General features: G+C 49.9%; 1 protein-coding gene across 4 annotated transcripts in view; it reads right to left on the reverse strand.

Moving 5' to 3' along the window:
- shdb (Src homology 2 domain containing transforming protein D, b) overlaps positions 1 to 16,043 on the reverse strand; it is a 348,493-nt gene that overhangs the window by 147,285 nt on the left and 185,165 nt on the right. For all 4 annotated transcript variants that reach the window (XM_072482747.1, XM_072482744.1, XM_072482746.1 and 1 more), the window contains exon 4: positions 12,644 to 12,859. In XM_072482747.1, coding sequence (XP_072338848.1) covers positions 12,644 to 12,859 — 216 coding nt within the window. The remainder of the gene's footprint in view (positions 1 to 12,643; positions 12,860 to 16,043) is intronic.

Genomic DNA, 16,043 nt, shown 5'->3' on the forward strand with positions numbered 1-16,043 from the left:
CCCACCTCCAGTCTCTCTCTGTCTTTCCACAGTAAGCTGCGAGTGTGCCGGTTCCTGTCAGAGAGCTATGAATTATTCATCTGCCTTTGCTCCGGGTTTCTCAGGAGGCTGCCAGTCCTCCACACCAGCAACCAACCGTCAACAACTAAGCACAACCTGAAAAGCTACAGGAGTATGGTGATCATGTCGTTCATTTGCCAAATAAATGTGTATGATGTGTTTTATGGCCACAATGAAAGTTTACAATCTCGGAGGTTGCAAATCTAGAAATGCAGCAGTGCAGGGAGTGTTTTAGTGTTTATGCCTCCTCATTCTGGGAACTCTCCCTAAATCCTTTGCCCACTTTCCTCCGGTTTTAAAAATGTCCTGAAAACTCCCTCTGTGATAATTTTATTAGCTTCACTCCAGTCTCTCTTCTTTTTCCTCTCTACATTGTGAAACATAATAAACGATGATGTGGCGATGTCGGCGTTGGATAATAAACGATGCCTTTGTGAAGTACTTTTGGATGCTGGCCTACCATAAAGTTGGGATATAAATGTAAGTGCATAAATCATTGATGGTGGCAGGGTGGGTTAAGAATAAAGCGGTTAATAAGGCTTGCAGGATCTTGGGCTTTGTAAAGAAAAGCAGAAACTACAAGAGCCAGCAAGTTCTTGTGAAACTTTATGAAATACTAGTTCAGTCTCAGTTGGAGCATTGTGTTCAATTCAAGGCAGCACACCTTAGGAAGGATGTGAAAGCCTCATAAAGAGAGGGTGGAAAATAGATGTACAAGAATGTTTACAGGGACGAGGTACTTCAGTGATTGGAGATGTTGGGATTTCTCCCCTTAGAATAGAGGAAATTTGAGAGGACATTTGATAGTGGTGTTCAGATTTATGAGCAGTTAGGGAAAAACTGTTCCCATTGACAGAAGAATGGAGATCCAGAGGAAACTAATTTAAGGTTTTGGGCTAAGAGCCAAAGATGACATGAGGAAAAGCATTTTCACACAGCGAGTGATTAAGATCTGAAATGCACTGTCTGTTGGAAGACAGTTTAATCCTGGCTTTCCAATCGCCTCCCTTCATGTTTGCGTGATTTTGAAATGGTCTGCTGGAAATTGACAGTACTTAACTGTTTGAAGTGGTCCAGGAGCTATCAATAGAAGCTTGATGTTTATAAACATTGCGGTAAGAGCATTTCAGAGTTACTCAACCATGAAGGGAGATGACTGGAGTGATTCTGACAGCTGTGTGTGTGTAGAAGCGGTCAATCACAGCCTAGTAAAATTAATGTCAAAGAGAAATGAATGAATGGTTTGCAGCTCAAATATCTAAGGGGATTTCAACACAGCTGACTAAACTTCTCTTTCCAAGAATTGGCAGAGCCAGAGGTTGTATTGCCCAGGTTGAGTATTAAAGCAATAATTATTCTTCATTGCCTCTGTCTGGACTGTTCTCGTCAATGTTGATGCGCTGCATCCGGGAGATGGCCTGCACACACTCTGCCTCGTGGGAGGCTAGTTTATCATTTTCTGCTGTTTTGTACTGGGAATAGCGATTTTCAGCGTGCTCATGCACTGTGCATGTTTCAATCGCAACTGGCAGGGTCATATGCTTGATTTTCAGTAACTGCTCTCTCAGAGGATCAGAGTGAACTCCAAAAACGATTTGGTCTCTGATCATGGAGGCAGTGATATCACCGAAGTTGCAGGATTGCGCTAGCAGTCTACAGTTAGTTAAATATGAGTTGAAGGATTTGACTTTACCTTGCAATCACTGCTTGAATATTAAGCGCGCGAAGATTTTGTTGGTGTCCACCTCACAGTGGCTGTCAAACTTGTCCAGGATGGTCTGAAACTTTGTCTTGTCCTGGTCTTCTGCGAAGTGAAAGGAGTTGAATATTTCCAAGCCGTGATCACCCGCTGTGGTGAGGAAAAGAGCTTTCTTCCGTGCATTAGTCACACCATTGAGGTCTGATGCTTCAACGTAAAGCTGAAATTTCTGCTCGAATGTCCGCCAGTTGGCACTGAGATTGCCGGAGGTCCTGAGCTGGTAAGGAGCCGGAATCTTTTCCATTGTGCCGGTATACATTCGCTGGTCGTCACGGATCTTGCTGAGTTGAACAAACTAGATTGAACAGACTCCTTTTATCATGTAGTGTTATGTAATTTGGAATAACGCAAGGTGCCACTTGATGCAGTTTTGAGTAAAAGATGCTCCAGACTTTGAAGTGAGTTCAATGTGTTTTATTGAACTATTAGCACAGTTCTCAACGAGTTCGACTCTCTGCTAATCAAATGTAGTAACTCAGTCTAACTGAACCAGCCTTGCTCTAAGCCACGTGCTGGGGTGTGATGCTGAGGATACACCCTGTCTCACTCCGTAGATGTTGGTCTGTGGAAAGAGGCGGGGTGTGAGTGCCTCATCCCTTTTATAGTGAGATACCACCCCTGAGTGTCCTGACTGCTCATTGGTCATGTCCTATTCTTTGTGTTCATTGGCTGCATGTTTGCATATCATGACAGTCATTTGGTTAATAGAGCTTTGATGGGAGAGTTTTGATAATAGAATGTGGGCCACAATGGGGACCTTGGGTGATAGAACGCTGAGCTTTGACAGGAGAGTTTGAATGATGGAGCATCAGCTGCATTGGGACAGTTTGGGTAATAGAGGGAACAAGCTTCGATGAGTGAGTTCGGGTGATAAACGGTGATCTGTGATTGGAGAGCTCAGGCACTAAAATGAACTTCAGTAGGTCAAATGGATCTCTATTTGTCCCTCATTTTTCTCTTGCCACTGCAGGGATTCTACAGTTTGCACTGCATGAAGATGGAGTCTAACAGTTTTTAAAAAATAAATTTAGAGTACTCAATTCATTTTTTACAATTAAGGGGCAATTTAGCGTGGCCAATCCACCTAACCTGCACATCTTTTGGGTTGTGGGGGCGAAACCCACGCAAACACAGGGAGAACGTGCAAACTCCACACGGACAGTGACCCAGAGCCGGGATCGAACCTGGGACCTTGGTGCCGTGAGCAGCAGGGCTAGCCACTGCACCACTGTGCTGCCCGTCTAACAGGTTATTAACCCTATCACCACTTCAATACAGAGGCACAGAGCAAAACAAGAGCCCACAGGAAACATCCCGAGCAGTATCTCAGGGGAAAAGGGAACAAGCTGTGGCAATTGACATGAAAGAGAGTTCAATTAATCTGTTACACTAAGCATTCTCAGACCCCGGATAACGCTTAATCTTTTGGAATAATTTTGTTTTAATCTCCATGAAGCTTTAAAATAATAAGACGCTTCTTTTCAAAATCCGCAGGTCACAGCCAGGTCAGATTCATAAATAAATTAAACCTGACATCGATTTCCATTTCTGTGGATGAAAGAGCTCGTTTAATAATTCCCATGAGATCTGATACAGAGCTATAATTCTTTCTCTTTGGAAAATAAGTTTTGTTTTAATGCATTATAGTATCAAGTGTTAGGAAAATAGCAGCAACCCAACCTCCTCCATTGACTGCAGGGCTAATGTCCCCGGGGTGCTGTCGGCCTTCCAGTATTTGACCCAAGCAGTCATTCTTCACACACATGCTCTGGCAGGGACTCTGGCAGGGAGAGGCAGGTCAGCTATTCGACCAAAAGGGCCCTCACAGCCAAGCTCAACATTTTCCTAGGCCTACTTGGCACTCGGGTATTTTCCTGCAGGAGGGGACTATCTGGACGTTGATGAGGGGAGTCCTGGCCCGCTTCATCATGCTCCCCAGCCCAGGAATGCAGATGCCAAAATGCAGCCGCCTGACTGAGGTGAACCAGATCAGCACAGGCCCATGGGTTGCAGCTGTTGCTCGGTACTAGAGGGAACATCAACAGACTGAGTCGATCATTAACTCTCCAGGTGCCACAGTTGACTTTAGTCACTCCACACTGTCAGCCCATGTGAGCTTTGTTGTAACCTACTGATGCGACCATCAATTCACTCAAAGACACGCGGAGAAGTAAACCGTGGTTTTAATTAGCTTAGAACAGTGCCTGGCCGCGACTGGTACAATACTGGGAACCGCCTGCAGGTCAGCTGCTCTTTATACTTCTCTTAAGGGGAGGAGCCATGGGCGAGCCCGTACATGCCCCAACATATCCCCTGTGGGTGAAGCTACACAATGGCCCATAGGTGGAGCCCACAGGGTTAACAACATAACACAACAGCAGAACATGATACAAATGCACTGGTGAATTATTAGCTCTATACATTCACCACACCTACAGAAGCCATTCCGTTTGGACACACTTTTATAGGTCAAAGGTTAACATCAATCAACAGCTTCCGACTGGTCCATTTGCTGGAAATTATTAGTTCCTATTTTTAAGGAATTGTACCCAACTCTGAAATCAGTCATTTCAAACATTAATGAAAAAATAATAAAGGTGTTTTGAATCAAAAGGGTTAAAAAACATGTGAATATACAAGGGGCAAAATTAAATAAAGGGAAAGAAAGGATGGCACTGGGCCCATGCGTTGCAGCTGTTGCTTGGTACTAGAGGGAACATTCTTTTTTATAAATTTAGAGTATCCAATTATTTTTTTCCAATTAAGGGGCAATTTAGCGTGGCCAATCCACCTAACCAGCACATCTTTGGGTTGTGGGGGTGAAACCCACGCAGTCACGGGGAGAATGTGCAAACTCCACACGGACAACGAGTTGTTTATTTAAGTAGCTCGGTTAGTAGTCCAAGAATAAATCTATTACTGCTGTTTCAGTGCCTTCATGAGTGACAATCCCATCAAATGTGAGCTGCAAACAAACAATACGAGTCAGTGGACAGAAGGATGAGATTTGAGGGTCCAGTTTTTATAAGTTTTTTATTCAAGTTGTTAGTGTGGTTGACTTAATTGGAGTTGGTGTGTTTTGCGACCGCTTTTGTGCCACTGGAGAGGGGTGTGTTTGGCCAGTTCCCCGAGCAACATGAGGCGGATGACATTCTGGATCTCCTGAGCCGAGATGGTGCGCAGATTGTAGCAGATGAGATGCGAGGTTTTGGATGCGTTGCACTCGAAAATATCGATGGTGACCTCCGGTTGCGGCTATGCGGAGCTAAGTCGCACATTCGGCAGCTCCCGCTAAAAATGGACTTTTGGGCTCTTTTCAGGGCCCCCAACGGCATTTTGTTCGACGTTTCCCGGTGTGGGAAGGAGATTGCAATAGTTCCCCGACAGTGTATGGCTTGGACCAGGAGTGGGGCGACTAAAAAAGTGGTGGTGAACCCAAAGAAGGTGCGAGGGAAGAAGAGCAAAATGGCGGCGGGCGGGTACCAGGCAGCGTGGATGCAGTGGGCGCAGGAGGTTATCCAGCGCTGCTTCAGGGAGATTAAAGCGGGCCTGCAAGCCGGTGAAGGCTTTTATCGATAAGCTGCTGGAGACCCAGACAGCCCAGGGGGTGGCGATCCGCGAGGTCTGACAAAAGATCTCAGACAACGAGGACGAGATCTTAGGCCTTGCGGTAAAGGTGGAGGCGCACGAGGCTCTCCACAGGAAATGGCAGGAGCGGTTCGAGGAGATGGAGAATCGGTCGAGACGGAAGAATTTGCAGATTCTGGGCCTCCCGGAGGGGCTGGAGGGGTCGGACGTGGGGGCCTATGTGGTCACCATGCTAAACTCGCTGATGGGAGCGGGGTCCTTCCAGGGGCCCCTGGAGCTGGAAGGGGCCCATAGAGTGCTGGCGAGGAGGCCCAAGGCTAACGAGCCGCCGCGTGCGGTGTTGGTGCAGTTTCATCGGTTCGCTGATCAGGAGTGCGTGCTCAGGTGGGCCAAGAAAGAGAGGAGCAGCAGGTGGGAGAACGCAGAGGTTCGAATATATCAGGACTGGAGCGCGGAGGTGGCGAAGAGGAGGGCCGGGTACAATCGGGCGAAGGCGGTGCTGCACAGAAAAGGTGTGAGGTTTGGCATGTTGCAGCCGGCGCGACTGTGGGTCACCTACAATTTTGAGTCTCCGGAGGAGGCGTGGGTCTTTGTCCAGGCCGAGAAACTGGACACAAACTGAGGGTTGAGATGGGTGGTTGGGGATTGCTGTTGGGGTGTTATACTTTGAGGGGGGGTTCTTTTACTTATTTCTGTTTGGTTCGATGAGGGTGGTTAGGGTGGGTTGGGCACTGTTTTAGTTGGGTCTGTTGGGTGGGCTCTTGGAGGGGGGTAAGTAAATGGAGTAGGGGTGGATGGCCGGTAGGGGGATGGGGCCCCACGGGGGAGGGGGAGGCCCGAGTCGGGGGTGAGGGGACTGGGCCTGTAAAAGGAGCGGCGACAGAGGTGGCGGGGCCGGGTAGGTGGAAAGCGTGGGCTTTTTCCCGTGCTGAAGGCTGGAGGGGACGGGGCTGGGGTGGGGAAACAAGGGTTGTTTCCTGCTCTTAGGATGGAAGGGGGAGGCGGAGAGCCTGTGGATGGGTAATGGAGGAGGAGGGAATGTCGCACAATTGGAGGAGTCGAAGGAGAGGCGGGAGTAGCCGGGGTCAGCAGGAGTTAGCTGACTTGCGAGAGTGCAATGGGGGGAGTAAAGCAGCTAGGAGGGATCCTAGCTCGGGGGGGGGGGGGGGGGGGGGCCGGGTTGCTGCTGCTATGGTCAAGGGGGAGCTGGAGCATGTAGAGGGGGTTGGGACGGGGGGAACGGGCCAGGCGTGGAGTGCGGGCGCGTGGCTGGCCAAGGAGGGGTTATGGCTAGTTGGCGGGATGGGGCGCGGGTAGCCCCCCGATCCATCTGATAACCTGGAATGTAAGGGGACTAAACGGGCCGTTCAAGCGGGTCCGGGTGTTTGCGCACCTGAGGGGGCTGAAGGCGGATGTGGTCATGAGCCAGGAGACACACCTGAAGATGGCAGACCAGGTAAGATTGAGGAAGGGGTGGGTAGGTCAGGTGTTTCACTCAGGGTTGGATGCCAAAAATCGGGGGGGGTGGCGATCTTGTGGGAAAGAGGGTGTCGTTCGAGGCGTCGAGCTTGGGACAGACAATGGTGGCAGGTGCGTAATGGTAAGTGGTAAGCTGCAAGGGGAGAGGGTGGTGCTGGTCAATGTGTATGCCCCGAACTGAGACAATGCGGGTTTTATGCGGCGCATGTTGGGTCGGATCCCGGACTTGGAAGTGGGGGGCCTGATAATGGGGGGAGGCTTTAACACGGTGTTGGATCCGGCACTGGATTGCTCCAGGTCTAGGACGGGGAGGAAGCCGGCAGTGGCTAAGGTGCTGAGGGGGTTTATGGACCAGATGGGAGGGGTGGACCCTTGGAGATTTGCCAGGCTGAGGGCTAGGGAATTTTCATACTTCTCGCATGTTCATAAGGCTTATTCCCGGATCGACTTCTTTATTATGAGTAGGGCGCTGATAGCGAGAGTAGAGGATACCGAGTACTCGACGATAGTCATTTCGGATCACGCCCCGCATTGGGTAGACCTAGAGCTGGGGAGGAGAGGGACCAGCGCCCACTGTGGCGCTTGGAGGTGGGGCTGTTGGCGGACGAGGAGATGAGTGAGCGGGTCCGAGGAAGCATAGAGAGATTCCTGGAGGCCAACGATAACGGGGAGGTCCGAGTGGGGATGGTATGGGAGGCACTGAAGGTGGTGGTTAGGGGAGAGCTGATCTCCATTAGGGCCCACAAGGAGAGGAGAGAGCAGAGGGAGAGGAGAGGCTGGTGGGGGAGATGGTGGGGGTAGCCAGGAGGTATGCGGAGGTGCCGGGGGAGGGACTGTTGAGGAAGAGGCGTAGCCTCCAGGCCGAGTTCGACCTGTTGACCACCAGGAAGGCGGAGGTGCAGTGGAGGAAGGCCCAGGGGCCGATTTATGAGTATGGGGAAAAGGCAAGTCGGATGCTGGCGCATCAGCTTCGGAAGCGGGACGCAGCTAGGGAGATCGGGGGAGTTAAGGATAGGGGAGGGAGTGTGGTATGGAGTGGGGTTGACATCAATGGGGTCTTCAGAGACTTTTACGAGGAATTGTATCGGTCCGAGCCCCCACGGGAGGAGGGAGGGATGGGCCGCTTTCTGGACCAAGTGAGGTTTCCGAAGGTGGAGGAGGGACTGGTAGAGGGATTGGGGGCCCCGATTGGGCTGGAGGAGCTGGCCAAAGGGATAGGGAGCATGCAGGCAGGGAAGGCACTGGGGCCGGACGGTTTGCCGGTCGAATTCTACAAGAAATATGTGGACCTGTTGGGCCCGTTGCTAGTTAGGACCTTCAATGAGGCAAGGGAGGGGGGGGGCTTTGCCCCCGGCGATGTCCCGGGCACTAATCTCCTTGATCCTGAAGCGGGACAAGGATCCCCTGCAGTGTGGGTCTTACAGGCCAATTTCGTTGTTAAGCGTAGATGCCAAGGTGCTGGCGAAGGTCTTAGCCATGAGAATTGAGGATTGTGTGCCGCAGGTGATCCACGAAGACCAGACGGGATTCGTGCAGGGGAGGCAGTTGAACGCGAATGTGCGGAGGCTCCTGAACGTTATTATGATGCCAGCGAGGGAGGGGGAGGCGGAGATAGTGGTGGCAATGGACGCTGAGAAGGCCTTCGATAGGGTAGAGTGGGTGTACTTGTGGGAGGTGCTGAAGAGGTTCGGGTTTGGGGAGGGGTTTGTCAGGTGGGTTAGGTTGTTGTACGAGGTCCTGATGGCGAGTGTGGCCACGAACAAATGGAGGTCTGAGTACTTTTGGTTGCATCAAGGGACGAGGCAGGGGTGTCCTCTGTCCCCCCCTGCTCTTCACACTGGCGATTGAGCCCCTGGCTATGGCACTGAGGGAGTCAAGGAACTGGAGGGGGTTGGTGCGGGGCGGGGAGGAGCATAGGGTGTCGCTCTACGAGGACGACTTGCTGCTGTATGTGGCGGACCCGGTGGGGGGAATGCCGGAGGTAATGAGGATCCTCAGGGAGTTCGCGGATTTCTCAGGGTACAAGCTCAACATGGGGAAGAGCGAGTTGTTCGTGGTTCACCCAGGGGACCAGGAGAGGGGGATTGGCGATCTCCCACTAAAAAGGGCGGAGAGGAGCTTCAGGTACTTGGGGGTCCAGGTGGCCAGGAGCTGGGGGGCCCTACATAGACTTAATTGCACGAGGCTGGTGGAGCAAATGGAGGAGGAGTTCAAGAGGTGGGACGTGTTGTCGCTGTCCCTGGCGGATAGGGTGCAGTCAGTTAAGATGACGGTGGTCCCAAGGTTTTTGTTTCTGTTCCAGTGCCTCCCCATGTTTATCCCGAAGGCCTTCTTTAGGCAGGTCAATAGGAGCATAACGGGGTTTGTGTGGGCGCGAGGGACTCTGAGGGTGAGAAGGGTGTTCCTGGAGCGGATTAGGGATGGGTGGCGGCTGGCACTGCCCAAACTCTGTGGGTACTACTGGGCCGCCAATGCGGCGATGGTGCGCAAGTGGGTGATGGAGGGGGAGGGGGCTGCATGGAAGAGGCTGGAGACGGCGTCTTGTGAGTGTACGAGTCTGAAGGCGCTGGCAACGGCGCCGCTGCCGCTCCCTCCAATGAGGTACACCACGAGCCCGGTGGTGGCGGCTACCCTCAAAATCTGGGGGCAGTGGAGGCGGCACTGGGGGGAAGTTGGGGCCTCTGTGTGGACCCCAATACGGGGGAACCACTGGTTTGTCCCAGGGAGAATAGACGGAGAGTTTTCGGGGTGGCACAGGGCAGGGATCAGAAGGTTGGGGGACCTGTTTGTGGACGGGAAGTTCGCGAGCCTGGGTGAACCGGAGGAGAAGTATGGGCTCCCCCTGGGGAACACCTTCAGATATTTACAGGTAAGGGCGTTTGCCAGGCGGCAAGCGGTGGAATTCCCGCGGCTGCTGCCACGCACAGTACAGGACAGGGTGCTCTCGGGGGAGTGGGTGGGAGTGGGGAAGATCTCAACGACTTACCAGGTGATGCAGGAGGAGGAGGAGGCCTCGGTGGTGGAGTTGAAAGGTAAGTGGGAGGAGGAATTGGGAGAGGAGATCGAAGAGGGGACGTGGGCAGATGCCCTAGGGAGGGTGAACTCTTCCTCTTCGTGCGCGAGGCTCAGCCTCATACAGTTTAAGGTGCTGCACAGGGCACACATGGCCGGGACAAGGATGAGCCGGTTCTTTGGGGGAGAGGACAGATGTGTTAGGTGCTCAGGGAGCGCAGCAAATCACACCCATATGTTCTGGGCATGCCCAGCGCTGGAGGAATTTTGGAAGGGCGTGGCAAGGACGGTGTCGGGGGTGGTAGGATCCAGGGTCAGACCGGGCTGGGGGCTCGCAATATTTGGGATTGCAAGGGAGCCGGGAGTGCAGGAGGCGAAAGAGGCCGGTATTCTGGCCTTTGCGTCCCTGGTAGCCCGGCGAAGGATTCTTCTTCAGTGGAGAGATGCGAGGCCCCCAAGCGTGGAATCCTGGATCAACGATATGGCAGGGTTCATTAAATTGGAGAGGGTGAAATTTGCCTTAAGGGGATCGGTACAAGGGTTCTTTAGGCGGTGGCAACCGTTCTTGGACTTCCTGGCAGAACGGTAGACAATGGTCAGTAGCAGCAGCAACCCGGGGCGGGGGGGGGGGGGGGGAGGGGGGTTCTATTTTGTTTTTGTTTATTTACTCTGGGGGATCTGAGGGGGTGTATATATTTGCTATGTTTGCTTTGTGTCAACTTGGGGTGTTAATTTATTATTTATGTATCGGGGGGAGGGGGGCACGGGGGTTGTTTTACTTTGTTCTGTATTTAATTCTAGTGGTTTCTTTTTCATTTTGTTGATATTTTGTGAAAACCTGAATAAAAATTATTTTAAAAAAAGAAGAAAATATCGATGGTGAGGGAGTTCACGACACACATGATCCTCGAAGAAATCCTGGTGGAGGGGTGGACCTGGGCCAACGCCCGGTGCACATTAGTGGAGATTTTGAGATTTCCTCCGCTTCTTGGTGACTTTTAATCAGCGAATGATTGGGCGGCCAAATGGGATGCCCCGCCCTTAACCGGAGCAGCCACCTCAGGCATTCCGCTTGGCTTTGGCCAACCCGAGCCAATCCCTGAACCCAGAAACGGTCACCTTGACTATTTCTTTTCACAGAATGATACAGCAAAGGGGTAGGCCAAAGAGTCTCTCCCAGCTCCCTTTCAATTTGTCCCACTTGCTTTCACAGCAATGGAGGTGGGTGGCAATCCACCCTGTGACGTGGAGACTTAAACATGTACGCTAAGACCATGCATTGGGTTCATGTTACAGAAATCGGCTCTCACAAGGGAATGGCAAATTCACAGGGCTCACATTCTCCTCCCTGGAGTGTGGGTGGCAGAGAGAATAGTCAGCTAACAGACCTATACTGATAAGAATGCCTGAAGGGTTAATACATTCGGGATGAGAACTAGAATGCCTCAGCTGCTTGGAGAAATGATTTATCTCTGGGGAGGGCAACCCAGAATATATCTTCAATTGAGATGCCATTTCCAGCCACTTAGGCTTCATTGTTTTTTTCCATGACTCCCCCTCCCATTATTAAAGAAGCAGTGAGCCCTTCCCCGTCACAATACTTTGAAGAAGTGCGGTCCCTGGGGTAATTGTTCAACGCTCAGCACAGAATCTTTCCATTAGCATTGAGTATTTAAATTGGTGGCTACTTTGCCGTTTCTGAGGGCTCACAATAGGAAGTCCCTCAGATCTCCTCGTGACACCAACCCTCCCAACACTGCCCAATTTGTGCTTTGAACGAGTATACAGGCCTTTGATTTTCATATCCTTTCCGACAGCAGCTACCTCTGACACTGTGGCACCCCCTCAGCACAGTGCTGTGGGCCAGTCCAGGCGTGCTCACCTCCTGAAAATAAAGCTCCGACACGTAGCTTTCTGACCCAAGGGAATTCAGTTGAGCCAAGGTGAAACTGGACTAAAGCATTCAGTCAACTTTCCTTGGAAAGACCAGAGGATTGGGAACAGAACTGTAGTGTTACTGAGCTATGTAAGGCAGGAAGACTTGGATTCAGAGTCTATGCTCAGCTAGATCAATTGGTTTCAGTACCCCATGAATGCAGAAAGGCGAGAAAGAGAGTTCCCAATTGTTATTGTGTGATTATTGCTGGAAGTCGCATGCATGGAAGTGAGGCAAGAGTGAGATCAGGCTGTGCTGAGTATTGCAAACACTCTCTGTCCAGGTTTCTGAATGAAAAATAGATGCTTCAGCAAAGCTCTGAGTGGCTACTGGCATCATATCCCAGCATGACTCAATAAACTGCAGGAGAGGAGGGGTAGACATTGGGTGAGGGGCAGGACGGGGAGTGTTTTTACTGTAACCTGGTCAGTCAGTACTTTCCTCTTGGTCTCTTTCCCTTATGTCTCATTGTTGATATGAAGAACTGCAAATCTCTCACGATAAAATGATACTGCCTCAATCAGCAATTGCTATAACTGCGCATTCAGGCATTGGGTAATCACACTGAATCGGGTCAAGCACTTCATCATCATTCACATCTCCTCTGGGATAAACACTCATCGGTCTCTTGAAAGAAGATGAAGGGCTTCTCATTTCACCTTAATTTTCTGGTCTACATGGAGAGACAGGTATCAGTTTGTGGAATATATGAGCAGCCTCCACCAGGATCGCTCTAGACTCAGAGGGTTAAGGAGCAACAATGTCATTTGCTGAGGGACCCGCAGAGTATGAGGATCATGAGAACATACCTGCGAACGCTTTCGAGATGTGGTCCTTTTTCCACTCCCAGGGCTGGTCGTACTCGTCGGCAGGCCGTTCATCATCTTGAGGAAGCCGGCTCTCCCGGATCTTCTGACTGGCTGCATTCTCCGCGTCAGACACAGCGTCATGGTCCTGAGGCTCATAGGGAGTGTCATAGAGCTGGAGACCCTTCTCGCGTTTCTTTTCTCCTTTCCTCTGGAGCTCTATGGTGGGATTTCAGAAGAAAAAAACAGTTATTCCCCAGTCGTGAGGTGTTAAGCGCGTCTCTTGTGCACTGGGCTCATGGTTACATATAAGTCACTGTGCCATGTTTTGTTTGATAACCCTCCTATGAAACACCTCACGGCATTTTACAATGCTAAAGGCGCTATCTAAATACAAGTTGTTATTTTAGTACGGCTTATTATCGTTTCAGATATATGTTGAACTCTATTTTTGAGTCGGTGGGGGGCAGCACGATGGCTGTGTTTAGCACTGCTGCCTCACGGCGCTGAGGATCCGGGTTTGATCCAGGCCTGGTGTCTGCGTGAGTCTCATCGCCATAACCCAAAAAGGTGTGCAGAGTAGGTGAATTGGTCATGCTAAATTGCCCCTTAGTTGGAAAAAAAAGAATTGGGTATTCTAAATTATTTTTAAAAGAATTTTGAGTCAGTGCACTCTACAAGCCACTTCTTAGAATCATAGAATCATAGAATCCCTACAGTGCAGAAGGAGACCATTCGGCCCATCGAGTCTGCACCGACCCTCCGAAAGAGCACCCTGCCTCCCACGTCCCCACATAACCTTGTGGATACTAATACACAATTTTGCATAGCCAATCCACCTAACCTACGCATCTTTGGACTATGAGAAGAAACCAGAGCACCCAGAGGAAACATACACAGACACGGGGAGAACGTGTAAACTCCACAGTCACCTGAGAATCGAACCGTATCCCTAGTGCTGTGAGGAAGCAGGGCTAACCATTGCGCCATCATACCGGACGCTCTCAATAAAACATCTCAGCTGGATTCAGTGCTACCGCAAGTTGTATATCCAACAGTCATCCACCCCAGTGTTACATGAGTCAAAAAGGTTTTCTTCTGAAACAACCCATGTTTGAATGCAAAAATTCTATAATTGCACATCTGGGCATTTTTTCCACAGTTTAAATGAACACTGTGCAATCCTGCCCTTGGGCAATACACACACACACACACGTCATTCTGAGCAGAGGGCAACTAACAGTAGCCAGGGCATGGCTTGGGGGCTTAAGGAGTGGGATAGAGCTCTCCTACCCTATCACCTGGGGCAGCAAACTTACATTTGTGCTTCTGCTGCAGCTGAGATTGATTAAGCTTGCTGAGGCTAAACTTCAAACTTTGCACCGTCCCCAAGGGATGGTCTATACCATGGTTATGGGATTTCCTGACCATTTTTCCTCAGAAAGAATTTTGGGGAAAAGCTCCATTTAAATGAATTCTTAAAGCGTATTTACACACATTTTTAAAACAAAAATCACCAAGATGAAAAGTGGTTAAAATGCTCATGGGCTAGTCTGTCTCACAATCAATAAATATCTCACACCAATTGTGTTGGGAGATCACCTCATCCGAGTGTTTTTCCAAGAGTTTTCCAACACAGGTCTTCCTCTCAAAGATTGTGAACACGAGGAAATAAAAACTGAGGTACTGACTGTCAGGCATTTATTTTTAATAAACTTATAGTACCCAATTCATTTTTTCCAGTTTAGGGGCAATTTAGCGTGGCCAATCCAGTTGCATATCTTTGGGTTGTTGGGGTGAAACCCACGCATACATGGATAGAATGTGCAAACTCCACACGGACAGTGACCCAGAGCCAGGATCGAACCTGGGACCTCGGCGCCGTGAGGCAGCAGTGCTATCCACTGTGCCACCGTGCTGCCCGACTGTCAGGTATTTACAGAAAAAAAAACATATGGGTGAGCTTATAACTTAAAATTAGAATGCTGCAGGAAGGTTAGAATTGATTCTGTTCACACATCAAGCAAGGCCCACTAAGGTAGGGAAACATAATGGCCAAAGTCTTCCATCCTCATGTGCGGTTGGGATTTTCCAGGGCTGCTGACAGTGAATGGAATTTTGGCCGGCACTAACATTTCCATTCTTGGTTGCACAGGTCCTTCTATGGACGAGACTGGAGAATCCCGCCCGATGGCCAAGATTCAGCATCCATCTTTTCCGCTGGGATAAATGGCAACGAGGGTGCAGAGTCTTGCAATAACCCTGCGGGCGAGATCTCACAATGCGAATGTCCCTGCTCCTGCGCACCCCTCAACGCCCCCCCCCCCCCCCGCTCCCCCCCACCGCCATTGACGTAACGCGGTTGATGCCCAGGAAGGTTGGGAACCTCATTTCAATACATATCAATATCATTTGTGGGCTTCCCCGCTGCATTGTTTCTCCCACATTTGGATTCTACCCCCTCCCCCAAATCATACCTTTTCATGTTCACCTCTTTAGAGTCACAGATGTTTACAGCATGGAAACAGGCCCTTCGGCCCAGCTGGTCCATGCCGCCCAGTTTCTATCATTAAACTATACCCACTTGCCTGCATTTGGCCCATATCCCACTATACCCACCCTGCCCATGTAACTGTCTAACTGCTTTTTAAAAGGCCAAAATTGTACCTGTCTCTACCACTGCCTCTGGCAGCCCATTTCAGATGCTCACCACACTCTGTGTGAAGAAATTTCCCCTCTGGTCTCTTTTGTATCTCTCTCCTCTCACCTTAAACCTATGCCATCTTTGGAAAAGATATCGACTATCTCTTAAATAAATATATTTATTTACTTTAAATAGATAAATTAACAATTCTTATCAAACCTCATCTTGTCAAGTGTTGCATGGTTCACCTTTGAGAAAATTGGAGAAGGGTACATGTGGGTATGTAAAGAACACTAACATCTAGTTCAATCACAAGTTTGCAGTACATTGTTACACCCCTTTATACAATTGCATAGTTAGATTATGAGTTGTCGTGTGCCCCGTCACATGTATGATGGGCTTCACTACTGTAGAGAGTATATAAGGCAAAAAGTCTAAACCTGGAGCAAGATTAAAAAACACAAATATTCTACTGTTATGGCAATCAGGATGAGGATTGACATACCAGATAATGGTTGAATCCAAATGTCCTGGTTTTTCATAAACTCTAAATATCCTGCTCTGCTTACTCTTTCCCCCTTCCTTGCACCTCGCTGTGTTTCCATTGAAAATAGTTGAACTATCTTCTGCATTCAACTCATCTTTTTCCCCAGGGCCTCAGAAGGCTGAATCTGCTCACTTTCATCTGACTTCCCTTCTTCCTAAAATCTATCCAAACTTAAAAGTCACCTGATTAATATTTGCTCATTGACTCACCTT

The sequence above is a fragment of the Scyliorhinus torazame genome, chromosome 18 (genome assembly GCF_047496885.1).
Source record: "Scyliorhinus torazame isolate Kashiwa2021f chromosome 18, sScyTor2.1, whole genome shotgun sequence".
Lineage (NCBI taxonomy): Eukaryota > Metazoa > Chordata > Chondrichthyes > Carcharhiniformes > Scyliorhinidae > Scyliorhinus > Scyliorhinus torazame.